Source organism: Ziziphus jujuba, chromosome 8 (assembly GCF_031755915.1).
Source record: "Ziziphus jujuba cultivar Dongzao chromosome 8, ASM3175591v1".
Taxonomy (NCBI): domain Eukaryota; kingdom Viridiplantae; phylum Streptophyta; class Magnoliopsida; order Rosales; family Rhamnaceae; genus Ziziphus; species Ziziphus jujuba.
The window spans coordinates 13,740,358-13,754,191 of NC_083386.1; the positions used below are offsets into that span (position 1 = coordinate 13,740,358).

At 33.8% G+C, this 13,834-nt stretch overlaps 2 protein-coding genes across 10 annotated transcripts; both read left to right on the top strand.

The window, feature by feature from the left end:
* The first annotated feature begins 240 nt into the window (after window positions 1-240).
* Window positions 241-8,777, top strand: LOC107413584 (fructose-bisphosphate aldolase-lysine N-methyltransferase, chloroplastic). Of its 6 annotated transcripts, XM_048470661.2 has the most exons (16): window positions 242-461; window positions 811-920; window positions 1,238-1,301; window positions 1,395-1,505; window positions 1,657-1,716; window positions 2,793-2,900; window positions 4,286-4,355; window positions 4,603-4,643; window positions 4,732-4,812; window positions 5,129-5,164; window positions 5,966-6,049; window positions 6,272-6,405; window positions 7,243-7,370; window positions 7,483-7,631; window positions 8,101-8,179; window positions 8,278-8,777. In XM_048470661.2, the coding sequence occupies exons 1-16, from the start codon at window positions 345-347 to the stop codon at window positions 8,301-8,303; spliced, it is 1,398 nt and encodes a 465-aa protein (XP_048326618.2). In that variant the 5' UTR covers window positions 242-344; the 3' UTR covers window positions 8,304-8,777. The 6 variants fall into 6 exon arrangements, 4 of the variants coding, with proteins under 4 accessions (XP_048326618.2, XP_048326619.2, XP_048326617.2 ...); XR_007239825.2 differs by lacking the exon at window positions 8,278-8,777 and having other exon boundaries at window positions 241-461; window positions 7,463-7,631; XR_007239826.2 differs by lacking the exon at window positions 8,278-8,777 and having other exon boundaries at window positions 245-461; window positions 7,282-7,370; window positions 7,463-7,631.
* Window positions 8,778-9,978: 1,201 nt separating this feature from the next.
* Window positions 9,979-13,642, top strand: LOC107413593 (serine/arginine-rich splicing factor RS2Z32). Of its 4 annotated transcripts, none has more exons than XM_016021583.4 (7): window positions 9,979-10,005; window positions 10,744-10,856; window positions 11,687-11,726; window positions 11,873-11,968; window positions 12,488-12,693; window positions 12,790-12,873; window positions 13,073-13,642. In XM_016021583.4, the coding sequence occupies exons 1-7, from the start codon at window positions 9,982-9,984 to the stop codon at window positions 13,461-13,463; spliced, it is 954 nt and encodes a 317-aa protein (XP_015877069.1). In that variant the 5' UTR covers window positions 9,979-9,981; the 3' UTR covers window positions 13,464-13,642. The 4 variants fall into 4 exon arrangements, with proteins under 4 accessions (XP_015877069.1, XP_015877070.1, XP_015877071.1 ...); XM_016021584.4 differs by having other exon boundaries at window positions 9,981-10,005; window positions 12,488-12,684; XM_016021585.4 differs by lacking the exon at window positions 9,979-10,005 and adding an exon at window positions 10,025-10,590.
* The last annotated feature ends 192 nt before the right edge of the window (window positions 13,643-13,834 follow it).

Sequence of the window (13,834 nt, forward strand, 5' to 3'; positions counted from 1 at the left end):
AGTGTAATTTCTGAAAATAAATTTGATGAAATTAGACTATAAATTTTAGTTAAAAATAAAATAAAATAGAATGAAATTACTTTCTAATAGAGTTACATTAGTCATGTATGATTAATTTTATAAAACTTATGACATTATCAAACTAAAATGGAAAAAAAAAAAAAGAAAAAAAGAAAAAAAGAAAAAACAATATTTCAAATGGCAATGTGGTAGTTTTCTGAGTTTAGGGGACCAAAGTGAGTTTAGCAGTCAAATAGCCTTCTCGCTATACGGGAGGTGTGGATAAAGCAAACCGGTAACAAGTGTTTACACAGTGACTAGGACGACGACGTCTCGCCCCAGCAATGCTTCTCGGTGCCCGTATCACCAATCTCTGGCGGCTTCGACGTCCACTTCTCGGCATGTCTCAGACTCAGAGGTCGTGGATAAAGCTCCATTTTTCTTGTTTGTCTGAAGTCAAGGTTTTCTACTATTACTTAATTTCAATGTTTTCACTCAGAATGTGTTTGTGATAATAATAATAATAATAATAAATGCATCATTCTGGTTTTCAGTTTTGTGTCATAACCTCTGCGAGCCTGTGGTTTTAACATGAGCACTCGATTTTGGTTTTTTTGTTTTTATTTCTTTTATTGTTTATTATTTGTTTTTTTACTTTTTATCTGTTTTCTTGTTTTTTATTTTTTAGTTTTGGAATCTGATAGAGAGGTTTTGATTTACATTTTACTTGTAATTTGAATTTGTATTTTTGCATTTGAAATTTCAAACTGTAGGCAAATTGTTTTCAACTGAACGTTTTTGATTCGTCAGGTATCTCATTCCTTGGATGATGAATGTGACGATTTTCTGCCATGGTTGCAGCGAAAAGCTGGGGTTGAGATTTCATCTGTACTTTCCATTGGGAAATCAGCATACGGCAGGTTTTCATGTCTATATATATATATATATATATGTATATTTCCATCATGATTTTTCGAATATTAGACATATTTTTATTCGCTAATTATTGGATAGGTAACATTTTTTAGTCAATTGACTTGTATTTTGTTTTTCCCCTTTGAAATGACTTTTTCCATGAAAAAGACTGAATGGGAAAGCATCTTTGATGGAATTTTTTTCATGTTTCTATGGATTTTATTAAGATAAAGCGTGCCTTTTTTTTTTTTTTTGGGCATCGTTTGTTTGTTTGTTTTATAAATAATGTTAAAATAATTTACAATTAAATTCATATTAGCAGGACTCTATTTGCTTCGGATATAATACAGGCTGGAGACTGCATTTTGAGTGTTCCTTACAATGTGGTATATTGCCTCTCTAGCAAACCTTTATCAACACGTCTAAGTTGCATTCAAATGTAATGACTATGTGAATGAGCTTTTTATTGTGTTTTGCAGCAACTATCTCCAGATTATCTTCATCCAGATATTAATACCCTTTTAAATAGTGAAATCAGCTATGTTGCAAAGCTCGCCATTGTAGTTCTAGTCGAGCAAAGATTGGGACAGGTCACATTATGTTTCTTGATTTAAACTTCAAATGTCATATCTTTTTATTTATATTTTTGTGCACATACTGCATTTTCTTGCTTGTTTATGTAAAAGAACAAGGGTGTATTCTGCCGTGTATTAATGGGCATGTTTGACATAATTGATGCAGGATTCTGATTGGGCCCCTTACATCAGCTGTCTTCCTCAGCTTGATGAGATGCATAACACAGTAAGTGTTCTCTGATTTAGAATATTTATTTTTACCCTGTTTTTTGATAAACCAAAAATGTTACAATTAATTGACATGACAATACTTGGTGCTCAATTTATTTATGGAGAAAAATAACAGATTTCTTTCTTATATTGTTGATTTTTTCTTCCTTTAGGGAAAAAAAATATTTTGTCACATAATTTAGAAGCAAGAAATTTCAAAGTGACAAGCCATGATTTCTTTTTCTTTTTTATTGGTAGAGTAGAGGGCTAAAGACTAAAACACAAACTAAAAGAAGGTAGAAGGGCATTAAGAAGTTGTATTAATAAAATAGCACTAATATGAAATTGGCAGTGGTGTACCAATTGAAAAAACTGCTTCTATTCCTAAAAGGTTCATCTTTAACCAAGTGAAAAACAAAATGCCATTTTCCCTTTCTGATGAACATACTGTCTTGGACATTTATTGGCTATCATCTCTTATATGGTCCCATAATGCCTACTCTAGACTTGTCATATGTAACTAGTGTAAGAGAGAGATGCATGGCAATTAGGAAGGGTTCTTCAAAAATCCAGAAGTACCTAGGTTTTCTTTTCTTTTTTCTTTTTTATTTTATTTTTTGAACATTGATTTTGATATGTTTTGGCTGCTGACGTGCTGTATGGTTTTCTAAATTAAAATTATATAGATAAAATGGATGATTTTATACTAACTTACAAGTTACAGTTGCTAATATCTATATATGTCATCATATGACATATTAGATTGAACTTTTTGAGCTGCAGAGTCATACTGCATGGAAGTGACATTTGTAAATTTTAAGCTGGTGAATTCTTAAATTATTCAGTAGTTAATGATACTATTTTTGATCATTTTTTAATCTTAAAAGTCTGTAATTTGGAAGAGGTAGAACTGTGAGGAGTATTTTGTAATATTTTCACCATGTTAATGAGATATTATATTCTGCGGTTCCAGTAGTTAGTAAACAAGTAATATGACAAGCTGATGCACAAGGTCAAACTTAACGTCTGCATTGGATGGCAAACAAGAACTTATGCGCTTTCTTCAACATGGTAATTGTTTGTTTTTCGCAGATTTTTTGGAGCGAAGATGAGTTGGAGATGATTCATCAAAGCTCTGTATATAAGGAGACAATTAATCAAAAATCTCTAATTGAAAAGGAATTTTTAGCTGTTAGGCCTGTGAGTGCACTCCCTATTTCTCTGGCTTTTAATTTCCTAGATAGATTTTTGTGTCTTTGTCTTTATGTGTACTTTTATGTTAAGTAACTAACTTATTCATCTTCCTTTAGTAGTTTTGTCAAGGTGTGTTTTTGCTGTTATTTTTCATGATGTTTGCATTTACTATTGCTGTTGAGCACGCACAGTTTCTAAAGTGGGTTTACTTACATATATCAACCAGATATAAAAAATTATTAGCCTTTTTGAAGGTGATGATTTCCATTATTAGTTCTCCAAACTCCTAGGGCTCCTATATTATGGGAAACTGTTTGTCTGGTTTTAGTTCATTCACCCTCCAGATATGCATGTATTTTTAACTGTGTCTAAACATATCTGAATGTGTATCTTGATAAGTATAATGAGAACAATGAATATGCTTGGTTGTCATAGTACTTGATTCCTATCTTTACACCACAATCATTCTATTTGGCAGATTGAAGTCTTCGGGCAGAACAAAAATGAGGACTTAAAAATGGAATTTTATTCTTGTGCTCTAGTATCATATTACATTGTTGTTTTTTATATTAAGATGGCTTTTGTTTTTTGTTTAGGAGGGTTGTGATTAGACAGCGGAAGGATGATGCAGGGTATAAGAAAGAGGGAAAAATAAGAGAGGAGAGAGAGAAACAGATGGGAGACTGAAAAATATATCGTAATGAAATATTCTACCCTGACCATCTGGGGTTACAGTTGACCACGAAATAAAATGCAAGATTTATTAAATTCCTGAGTTTGCTAAAAATAAGTATGAATATTCTAACTTGGTTTTCACCAATTCTCCCCAGCTGAAAAGAATCTGGCACTGGTGAGTTATTGGTTAATCATTACTCCCATAAATTGGCATCAATATGTTTGAGCCTCTATTTGTTTAGGGTTGCAATTGAATCTTTTTATAGCAAAGCAACGTGATTAAATGAGAAAACTACACAACCTAGGTGTTTTAATATGAAACCAACATTCAAACATTATCAAATAACGTGCTTTATTTATTAGTTCCTAAATATATGCCAAAAATGCCTTGAATTTTCCATCTTGTCTCCACTTATTCAACCAAATTGTAAAGAAAACGAAAATCACATTGCAAGTCTGACATACATCTTGCTTTGATCCTTGCATTAGTTATAAACTTGTCACCTTCTTTTGTATAACATTAAAGTTATATCATCTTACCTTCTGTGCTACAACATAGATAACCAAGCAGATTAACTAATGATAATGTGTCACCAAGTGGTTCAAGGTCCAGTTTTGGTGGGACAAATTTCATCTTAATGCATTGATACCATCTTATTTTCACTTGGAGATAAGTTTTTTATTGACTTCTTGTTCCATGTATGTTATGATATCAGGCTTTTGAACGCTTCCCTGAAGTATTTGAAAGGATCACTTATAAGGATTTTATGCATGCATATGCTTTAGGTGAGCATCTACAATTACAAGATCTACATCATTATCTTTTCTTTTCTTTTGGGTTTCTGTTGAAAGTTTACTTAATCCCCAGCTTATTAGAAAAAGAGTGAAAAAGTATGTGAAGCCCTGTGAAACAGTTTATGTTTAGTTGATTTGGCGTATATCGCTTAATTTGTTGTTACTTTTCCAACTAAGACCTGTTGCCGTATTTTCATGGATTAGAGGTATTCTGACAAGTTCACCATCAATGCCACAGTTAGTTCTCGAGCATGGGGTAGCACAAAGGGAGAATCCTTGGTATAAATTTTATAAGGATTTTATTTTTATTTTCCAGTGAATGATATGCCTTTTCAATTCTCCTTTGAATTACTAAATTGTTGTTTAGATTCCATTTGCAGATTTTCTGAATCATGATGGCACTTCAGAAGCAGTTGTTATGAGTGATGAAGACAAACAGTTATCAGAGGTTCTTTGTCTATCTGTCTAATTTAATTTTTATTCCTCTCTATATCTATCATTTTGACTTATTATGTCTTCATCCGTTTGTAGAAATCTTATAGTCATTCTTTCTACTACCTTATGGTAATCTATTCTTTTACATTTAAAACCCATTGGCATTCTTATAGCATGTTTGTTGAGACAATAAGTTGAGGTATGAAGAATCTTATTCTCTGTGCCAATGTTCTTGTTGTACTGTTACCAAGTACGAAATTACTTTTTTAGAATATGGTTGTAAAAGATTTATTTTTATAATTTTTTTTAATTGGTTCTTATCCATGCAGGTTATTGCTGATCGCGATTATAGTCCAGGTGAACAGGTCAGATGCCACTTCAATTGGATGGTTTCTTTCCAATCTATTTAATTTATTGCACTTTCTGTGGAATTTTTTTGGTTTTAAAGTTTTTATTTATTTATTTCCTTTTGACAAGGTAATTTAACATTTTTTTGGTTGGTTATACTTAATACTAGTTGTACCAAGTGCCATCTTAAATTCAAATTTTGATCAACTTCTGCTTGCTTTTTACTTTTTCTTTGGTCAACTTAGGTGTACTTTTGTGCCATAGGGCCATACATTACATCATTAAAATTATCTTGTTTATGATTGATAACCCTTTTGATTAGTGGAGTTACGTTTGTTTGTTGGAATTTTTCTCTGGCTAGAAGTGTCAGATAACTAAACAAAACCGAACAAAGTTGATTATTTTTAATGGTTATTGATGGGATATAATTTTAGAGATTGCCCTTATATGGAGAATAATTTATTAGAAGATAGTCTTAAGATTAGTATTCTTTATTGGTATTGCCTTGGACATTGTGTGTGAATTATAAAATTTCATAAAATCTGTGTGTGTGTAGAGAAAAATTTGAAAGAGTTTAAAAAGTCTGATTTTCCATGATCTCATATATATATATATATATATATATATGTATGTATATATATATATATATATTTATATTCCCTAGTCTCGTGTAATCTGTATTCTCACGATGATAACATGATGATGAATTCCAGTATCATGTGTCAGTTCGATCTTGCTATGTCCCTTGAAAGTATGTACTAGCATAGCATATTCAATATTAAGATGTAATCTTGAATTTGTTTGGAACCTTTGCATAGGTGCTGATAAGATATGGAAAATTTTCAAATGCTACCTTGTTGTTGGACTTTGGATTCACACTTCCAGACAACATTCATGACCAGGTTAGTCTTGGATTTCAGTAAAAAATTCCATCTTGTACTTCTGTATGTGGAATGATTCTTTTATCACTCAAACACGTTGTATTTGATTATCAATATTGATACATCATACATGCCGTCCTTTTTTTTTTTTTTTTCTTTTTTTCGGAGAGAACTTTTCTCTTTCAAGTTGTTACTAGGTTTTTGAGACCATCTCTTCTGAGCTGACTTTAGCTCTATTTTTAGGTTCATATCCAGCTCAATATACCTCATCATGATCCTCTCCGTGAAATGAAGTTGGAAGTTTTGCAAAGACATCATAGACCAATCGGCAAAGATATCCATGGCATCAACTCTTCAGTGGGTTCTTTCACAATCAAGTAGGTGATACAATGTTTTATTTATTTGTTAATTTTTTTTTTCCCTTTAACAGTTAGCTATCGACTGTTATGCTGAGGGATGAATTGTATGGCATCTTTTGGAATTCATATTGGCAAGCTAATGTTTCTCTATAATAGAAGCTTTCTTTTGTCCAAGTCCAAGACACTCTTGAGATACATGACAATACCGAATTCTTATCTTTGACATCATAGGGACATGAGAATTTGAAAGTAAATGGAAATAAAATCTTCCATTCACTATTCACTATGCTGGTCTTGCATAGTTGGAACTTGCTTGCAGTCGAAAGTTGTAACATGTTAGCTTCTGGTTATATTAATACCGGACTTCAGATTTATTTGAATTTGAGACATACTACTATTAGTGAAGTAGGAAGTTACAAATTTTTTGAACTGATTGGAGCAGGGGTCGATATCTGTATGCATTAATTTGCAATACCAATAAGCTGAGTTGATTTGAACATATCTTTTTATTTTTGGTGAATGGAGGCTAAAGCCCCAAAACAAACAACCTACACAATCACTTTGTGAGGAGAAAAAAACCTCTACAGTCAGCCAACAACAAAGCTTTGTCAATTTTGAGCATATTACACAAGTGGATACATTGCTTTCACTTCTAAAACTTGTAATTGCTTGGCAGTTGGTCTGTGTAACTAACATGCATGTCAGACAGGTTGTTTAAGTAACATGCATCTAAGAGATGTGGCTATTTAAAGGATTGTATATGCTGTTTCCAACAGTCAATATTTAATATATAGTTTAGATTATTTTTCTGAGGATCAGCTTTATTTATGGTGGATACTTTAATCGTGTTGTCAGAATCGGTTTTCTAACCTTAATGATTGCATTACTTCATAGGGAAGTGAAGTCTGCTAGTGGAAAAGGGAAAGGTATTCCACAATCACTTCGAGCATTTGCCCGTGTTTTATGTTGCACATCTTCGCAAGGTGTGTTTCTTATTAAACTCTTATTTTCAGATGTAGTTTGAGATCCTTCAGAAGCAGTTGCTTTTGGGGTTATTAACTGTCTTTTCAAACAGTTTCATTACTTCATATTCAGAGCTTAGAGATCTGGCAGTGGAAGCTGAACAAACCGATGGTCGCCTTGCACGACGTTCTTTAAAGAACATCAACAGAGAGATTGAAGCGCATCGATTCTTGATATCACAAATAAGTCAATTAATTGAGGATTATCATACATCTATTGAGGTAAAATAATGCTACTTCATTGATTTGGTGGCTTCTGTTTTAAGTCACGGTTGACTGCAACATTTGCCATACTGTCTCTATAAGACAGTAAAGCATCAATACCTATATCGTAGTCTCTTTGCTAGTCATTGGCTTTCCAGAGGGTGTTTGTCCATTGTATTTTCTGTATAATTTCATAATGCAATATATCAGTTAACTTGTTCTTCCATATCTGCATGCTTAAATACTGCAAAAAGTACTAAATCCAGGTCGTTAATATCTTTATTTGTCTCATTTTGTAGAATTATTGATGTAACTGGAATAGTAAGTGGCAGTAGCATTCTAGCAGTATATTGTCTGTGTGCTCTGAAAAGTAGTGTTTATCTGTTTACTGTCAATTATAATTACCTAGATTCTGAAGCTTTACTCATTCTCCATCAAAAACCTACTTATTTCTTTTTGTTCTTCTCGCATGCATGCATGTATATAGTCACTCGGCCCTCTTAGTTCTCCATTTGTTTCTGGAAAGCTGGCTCTCCGAAGGAAAATGGCTCTGGATCTTCTCAACGGTGAGCTTCGTGTTCTCAGGTCTTCTTATGCGTGGCTGGAGAATTACTGTGCAACCTGGACAACAACTGACTATCATCAATGATGACATTGGTGATAGCAAAATTGGCATCGAATCAATATTGAAAGATGGAAGATTGTATCCGTTGACACTGAGTCGTTGCTGGCGCAAATTTGTGGTTTCATGCAAAATTGCTTGACCGAGAACTGCTTGCACAGAAGTCCACCATATTAATTGGTGTGAAAGCTGTCGTGTTCTTAAACCAGTGTTCAACGGATCAATTGCAAAGATGAGAAGAGCAATTGATGTGAGCTTGAAGGCATCCATGTTCATAGATCATATGTAAGTTTTGTATTTTATAAGAGAAAAGAAAGAGTTTTAAACTGTTCATAGTGGAATCTGTAAAATAACGTTGCTTAAGTCCATTCACATTAGGGAGTTTCAGGCAGAGCCTAAAGTCTGTTTTATTGGCTGCCGTCTAGTCTCAACTACAATCATTTTCTTTATTTTTCTCCTGTTTCCGCCTTTGATTTCAAGTTATGCGACTTCAAGCAAAACACTCTTTTAAGATATTGGCATCCATTTGAAAAATAAATAAATTTACTTTTGGGCCACCCTTCTAAATTTTAAATGGCCAGACTGTCTGTACAGTAAAAACTCTATTACGATGAAAGAAGTGGCAAGTTTTATTTATTTATTGGGAAAAAAAAAGTTGTTTCTATTTGTTTAAATATTTTTTTATAATTAGCATAAGAGGATTTAAATTCATAATTATTGTATAAAAATATATATAGAAAATGATGACTTTGTCAATGGGAAATCCGGAAAGAACAAAAAAGTGGAAAGTTATATTGGGTTCATTTTTTATATTCACATTTTTATTTTTGATTTTAGGACAGTGGTGATAAAAGTTTAACAACTCAAAGGGTGACATTTTTTTTGGTTAATTGAACCAGGATGTTCCATTTTTTAGTAATGTATTACCTTTGGCAGTTCCCTAAGTACCTATAGGATTTGAGTTTAGTTTGTCTTCTATCACTTGTAAAATATTATTTCAAGATGAATTTAAAAAATTATATACCAATAAGAAATAAAATATTAACAACTATATCAAATACTTTAAATTTTAATTGAAAGTTTCATCAAGACAAAATATTGTTTTATCTAGCAAAATTCGAATAGCTCTCCATAAAGTTTATATATATATATATATATAATTTAATCAAGGTTTAAGTTGATGAAATGAAAAAATTATTAAAAAGAGAAACAGATGTGCCTAAACTGAAAAAAATGATCTGTTCTTGTAAGGATAATCAAACCCAACGGTAAAACTCATTATTTTCTCATATAATAATTCAAATTTAAATCCTTGACTCCTAATATAAGGAAAAAAAAAAAAACTAATAAATGATCCTATAAAATGTTACTGTGATGATTGAAGTAAACTCATGGATACTGAAAAGAAAGAAAGAAATAAATAAATAAGTTCAAATTTTGTTTTTTTATTAATATTATTATTTTTTATTGGAAATTATTCTTGTTATTACTTTGGTTTGTTTTTAATTTGGATGCGTGTATAAAGAAAAAAGAATTTATTAATGACAATATTATCTAAAAGAAATAATTTATTAATATTTAATTTTATGAAAATGATAATTCACAGCAGTAGCACACCTAAAGAGATGCCATCGTAATTTCTAACAAAACTGAGGGGTTAGTTAGGAAAAAGTCCATCCATCCAAACTTATCCGTGAAGGGTCTTCGGCCCCTATAAATACCACCAGATGAGAATTTTAGGGTTTGATGCTTTTCAGTTTTCATCTTCAGGTGCGCCTCCTTTCCTCTCTCTCTCTCTCTCTCTCTCTCTCTCTCTCTGTATTTGATATTCTTTTGCTTTTTGTGGAAGGCCTATTCGAATAATTATTGCCTTTTCTTATCGCTAATTGTATTTATTTCTGATAAACTGGGCAAACTTGTTTTTTCATCGTGTATAATCTTTCAGCTGCCAAAAATTGTACGAATTTATAGGATCTAGAAAATCAGCTGAATTGTTTATGTAAATATAAACGTTTTCCATAAGTATTTATGAATGCGTTGGTTCGAAATGCATAATAATTGCATTTTTTTTTCCCCCTTCGAAGCTCAATTGCAGATGTAATTTTTGGTAGCTTTTGTTTTCTTACAAAAATATATAATATATAAATTGTTTTCTTAATTGTTGGTTTTTGGAAGTGTTGGCAAATTCTTCTTTTTTCAGCATGTTATATTTCCTTCTTTGTTGTGTTCAGTTATCTGGAATTTTCCTTGTACTCTGTTCAGTTGTATTGTAGGTGAGTCAATTTATAGTTTAAGCTTCATTGATAAGCTCTGTTCTGGGCTGTGCGGGTTTCTTGTTTGCTTTTCTACAGCAGTGTAAGCTCTTTTTCTTTGTCTTGTTTAATAGAGAAAGAAAAATACAACCGGGGAGTATTAAGTGTTTTTAATTTTAAAAATTTTGAAATAATGAGCATTGCTTTTGCATTTAGAGGTAATGATGGATAATAAATATATATATTTCTGTGGCAGGTAAAAATGCCTCGACATGATGATCGTTATGGTGGCACACGGCTTTACGTTGGTCGATTGTCTTCTAGGACAAGGTCACGTGATCTTGAGGACATATTTAGCAGATATGGAAGGTAATTAGGTTACTTTGATATTTCTCAGTTTGGGTGATACTACTGTTGTGCTTACATGGTGAACTGGGTTTTTTCTTTCTTAATGTGGTAAATTACTCCTTCATCAAAGGAAATAAATAAAGGGAAAGGATAAGAAAAGGGAAACTACTTAAAATGGTTTTTGATTATTTAAAAGGATTTATATGTGAAAGAAAATCTTTGGCCTATCTGTTTGTTTGGCCTGGACCTTATTTTTCCATTAATAAAATTCTGGTGTACAAATCCATTTGTTTATTGCTCTTCATGGTTCATTCTTTAAAACTATCTGGGCCTTTTTCTTGCCGCATAAAATCATCTAGAAACCATTGACAAAAACTGTCTGTCTTTGTGATTATCTCCATCTCACCCACTGTGCTGTGTTTTGTGTTTGGTTTGCTTTGGGTTAGTGGTCCTTTGCCATTGTTGTAGAATAAGGGTCATTGGACAACGTCCATGATTGACTTTAAGGTTTGTGTCAGATACATGAAGCCTTTTGCCAAGCCTTCTTTGTGCTTGACGTTAAATAACATTTATAAATATATTTGTGAGAACGCTGCACCCCTCCACGTGTCTGTGTGGTTTAACTTGAATGATGTTGTTGAAGGTTTCTTGGCTTTTGCCAAACCTGGAGGTCTGTGGTGAGAGGGTCCCAATTGGTGGATTTCGGGAGTCTTTCTATAATGTTATTGCGTGTTTTAATGGAAATGGCAACAATCTCAAAGTGGTGTTTAGTTCATCTGTGAGGGGCGAAGTATCTTCCCTTTGATGCTTGTGTCATGATGGCCTTACTGTTTGTGGACCCGTTTACGCAGAGTACGTGATGTGGATATGAAGCGCGATTTTGCCTTTGTAGTATGTACCTCTCTCTCTCTCTTTGGCACATTCATTATCATTCTTTCATTTGTTTATTGTTGTATTGAAGTGTTCTGCCTTGCCAGATAACTTGATTGTTTCTATGGTATTTCCCTTTTCTTCCTTTTTGTCACTCTTGAAAACAGGAATTTAGCGATCCACGAGATGCTGATGATGCAAGATATGGTTTAAACGGTCGGGATTTTGATGGAAGCCGCATCATTGTGGAATTTGCCAGGGGGGTATGTCCTCTGGGCCTATATTTGTTTGCAAGCATTCTAAAATTATTTCAAGTAGATCATGCTATATGCTATGTGTTGTTATTTGACTTTCAGATTGCTGTTATATGCTGAATATAGAGTTTTGCTGTGACTGTGTTGGATTTTTTTCGTTGGACATTCCAACGTTTGTTTTTAACTGTTATTTGATTGTATGTTATATACTAAATGTATGAAGTTTGGTGAGATTTGTCTTGACTCTTGTTGCTTGGTATCTAGTAAGAATAAGGAATGGAAGTTAATGGATTTAAGCTTATTATATTTTGTCATGTAGTGAAATTAGTGGAAATGCACTATTTGATGGTTCTGCCCAAACTGATGGTCTTTGAGGAATTCTATTTTCTAGTTTACTGGTTCAGCTGCCATTTATGTGCAGAAACACGTGCATTCTCATGGCTTTGCTGATTTTTCAATTCATTTGTTGATATTTTGAAAGGTAGATTATCGTTTTATAGACTGAAGATGATTTTGATTTGCATTTAGGGGCCACGTGGACCTGGTGGGTCTCGTGAATATCTTGGGAGAGGTCCTCCTCCTGGGTCAGGGCGCTGTTTCAATTGTGGAATTGATGGCCACTGGGCACGAGATTGTAAGGCAGGGGACTGGAAGAACAAGTGTTATCGCTGTGGGGAGCGGGGCCACATAGAAAGGAATTGTCAGAACAGCCCAAAGAAACTCAAGTTAGCCATGTTCTCTCTCTCTCTCTCTCTCTCTCTCTCTCTTTTAGTCTTACATACATATATGCTTATTTGGTTGTTTACTTGGGGAAAAATTTTGTGATGTAGGCGGGGGCGTAGTCACTCACGTTCACCATCCCCACGTCGTGGGAGAAGTAGAAGCCGTAGTTACAGCAGGGGACGCAGTTATAGGTTCATTCATTTCCCTTGCTCATTTTTAAATATTACCTTCTTATCTTGCCAAACTTTAAATTTCCTTGGCGAGCGACATTTTTTGAGAAGTGAATTTGCGGCATTATTGTGTTCCCCCCCCCCCCCCCCCCCCAACCAAAACAACAAATGTTGTAAATTCATAAAAAGCCAACTAAATTAAACATCATTTATCTTGCAGTCGATCCAGATCACCAGTTAAGGATAGAAGTGTTGAAAGACGATCAAGGAGCCCACGCGACAGCCGGAGCCCTAAGCAGCGGAGGAATTCGCCACCAGCATCCAAAGGGAGGAAGCATAATGGAACATCTGATGAGAGGAGCCCACGAGAGAGGGGTAGCCCATTACCACGGGACCGCAGATCTGATTATAGTGCTAGTCCCAGAGGAAAGAGCCGTAGCCCAAATAATGATGTTGAAGGAGATAATGGGGATCGGAGGTACAGAAGAAGCCCTGCAGAAGAAAATGGGCACAGTCGTAGCCCTAGCCCTGTCCGCAGGGAGGATAGAAGCCCTATTGATGATGAGGATGATAATCATGGTTCTCCGAGAGGAGGCAGTGAATCAGCTTAAAAAGCTGTAATGTTACTTGATTTATTCACACAGAAACCTTAATAGTGCGTTGCAAGAATTTTTTTCGTTTTTTTAAGTTGGTGTGGATACTTGTTAATTTTGGACATTGTTTTTTAGATTTTCCAATGACTCCATGACAGTGCTAGCCGAATTCCAACTTATATCCTTCCGTGTGTGTAGTTTGCATTGTGTCCTCCATGAAATCATATCATATATATATGTGTATTCGTGAGGAATGGGGCGTTCAAAATTGGTTGCTGAGCTATCTAAATTGTATCATGCTCGCATATGATCACCTGTTCGGTCAACGTGGCTTTTATTCCTAATAGATTGACAAGATTTAACCTCACCTGTTTTACCCATGATCTCGT

Excerpts from the sequence above, each read along its gene's own strand:
- LOC107413593 (XM_016021583.4), top strand. The coding sequence starts at position 9,982 with ATGCTTTTCAGTTTTCATCTTCAG. Across the intron at positions 10,006-10,743 it reads TTTTCAGTTTTCATCTTCAG|GTAAAAATGCCTCGACATGA; the intron begins GTGCGCCTCCTT and ends TTTCTGTGGCAG. Across the intron at positions 12,874-13,072 it reads AGCAGGGGACGCAGTTATAG|TCGATCCAGATCACCAGTTA; the intron begins GTTCATTCATTT and ends TTTATCTTGCAG.
- LOC107413584 (XM_048470660.2), top strand. The coding sequence starts at position 345 with ATGCTTCTCGGTGCCCGTATCACCAATCTCTGGCGGCTTCGACGTCCA. Across the intron at positions 1,506-1,656 it reads TCGAGCAAAGATTGGGACAG|GATTCTGATTGGGCCCCTTA; the intron begins GTCACATTATGT and ends TAATTGATGCAG. Across the intron at positions 7,371-7,482 it reads ATGTTGCACATCTTCGCAAG|AGCTTAGAGATCTGGCAGTG; the intron begins GTGTGTTTCTTA and ends CTTCATATTCAG.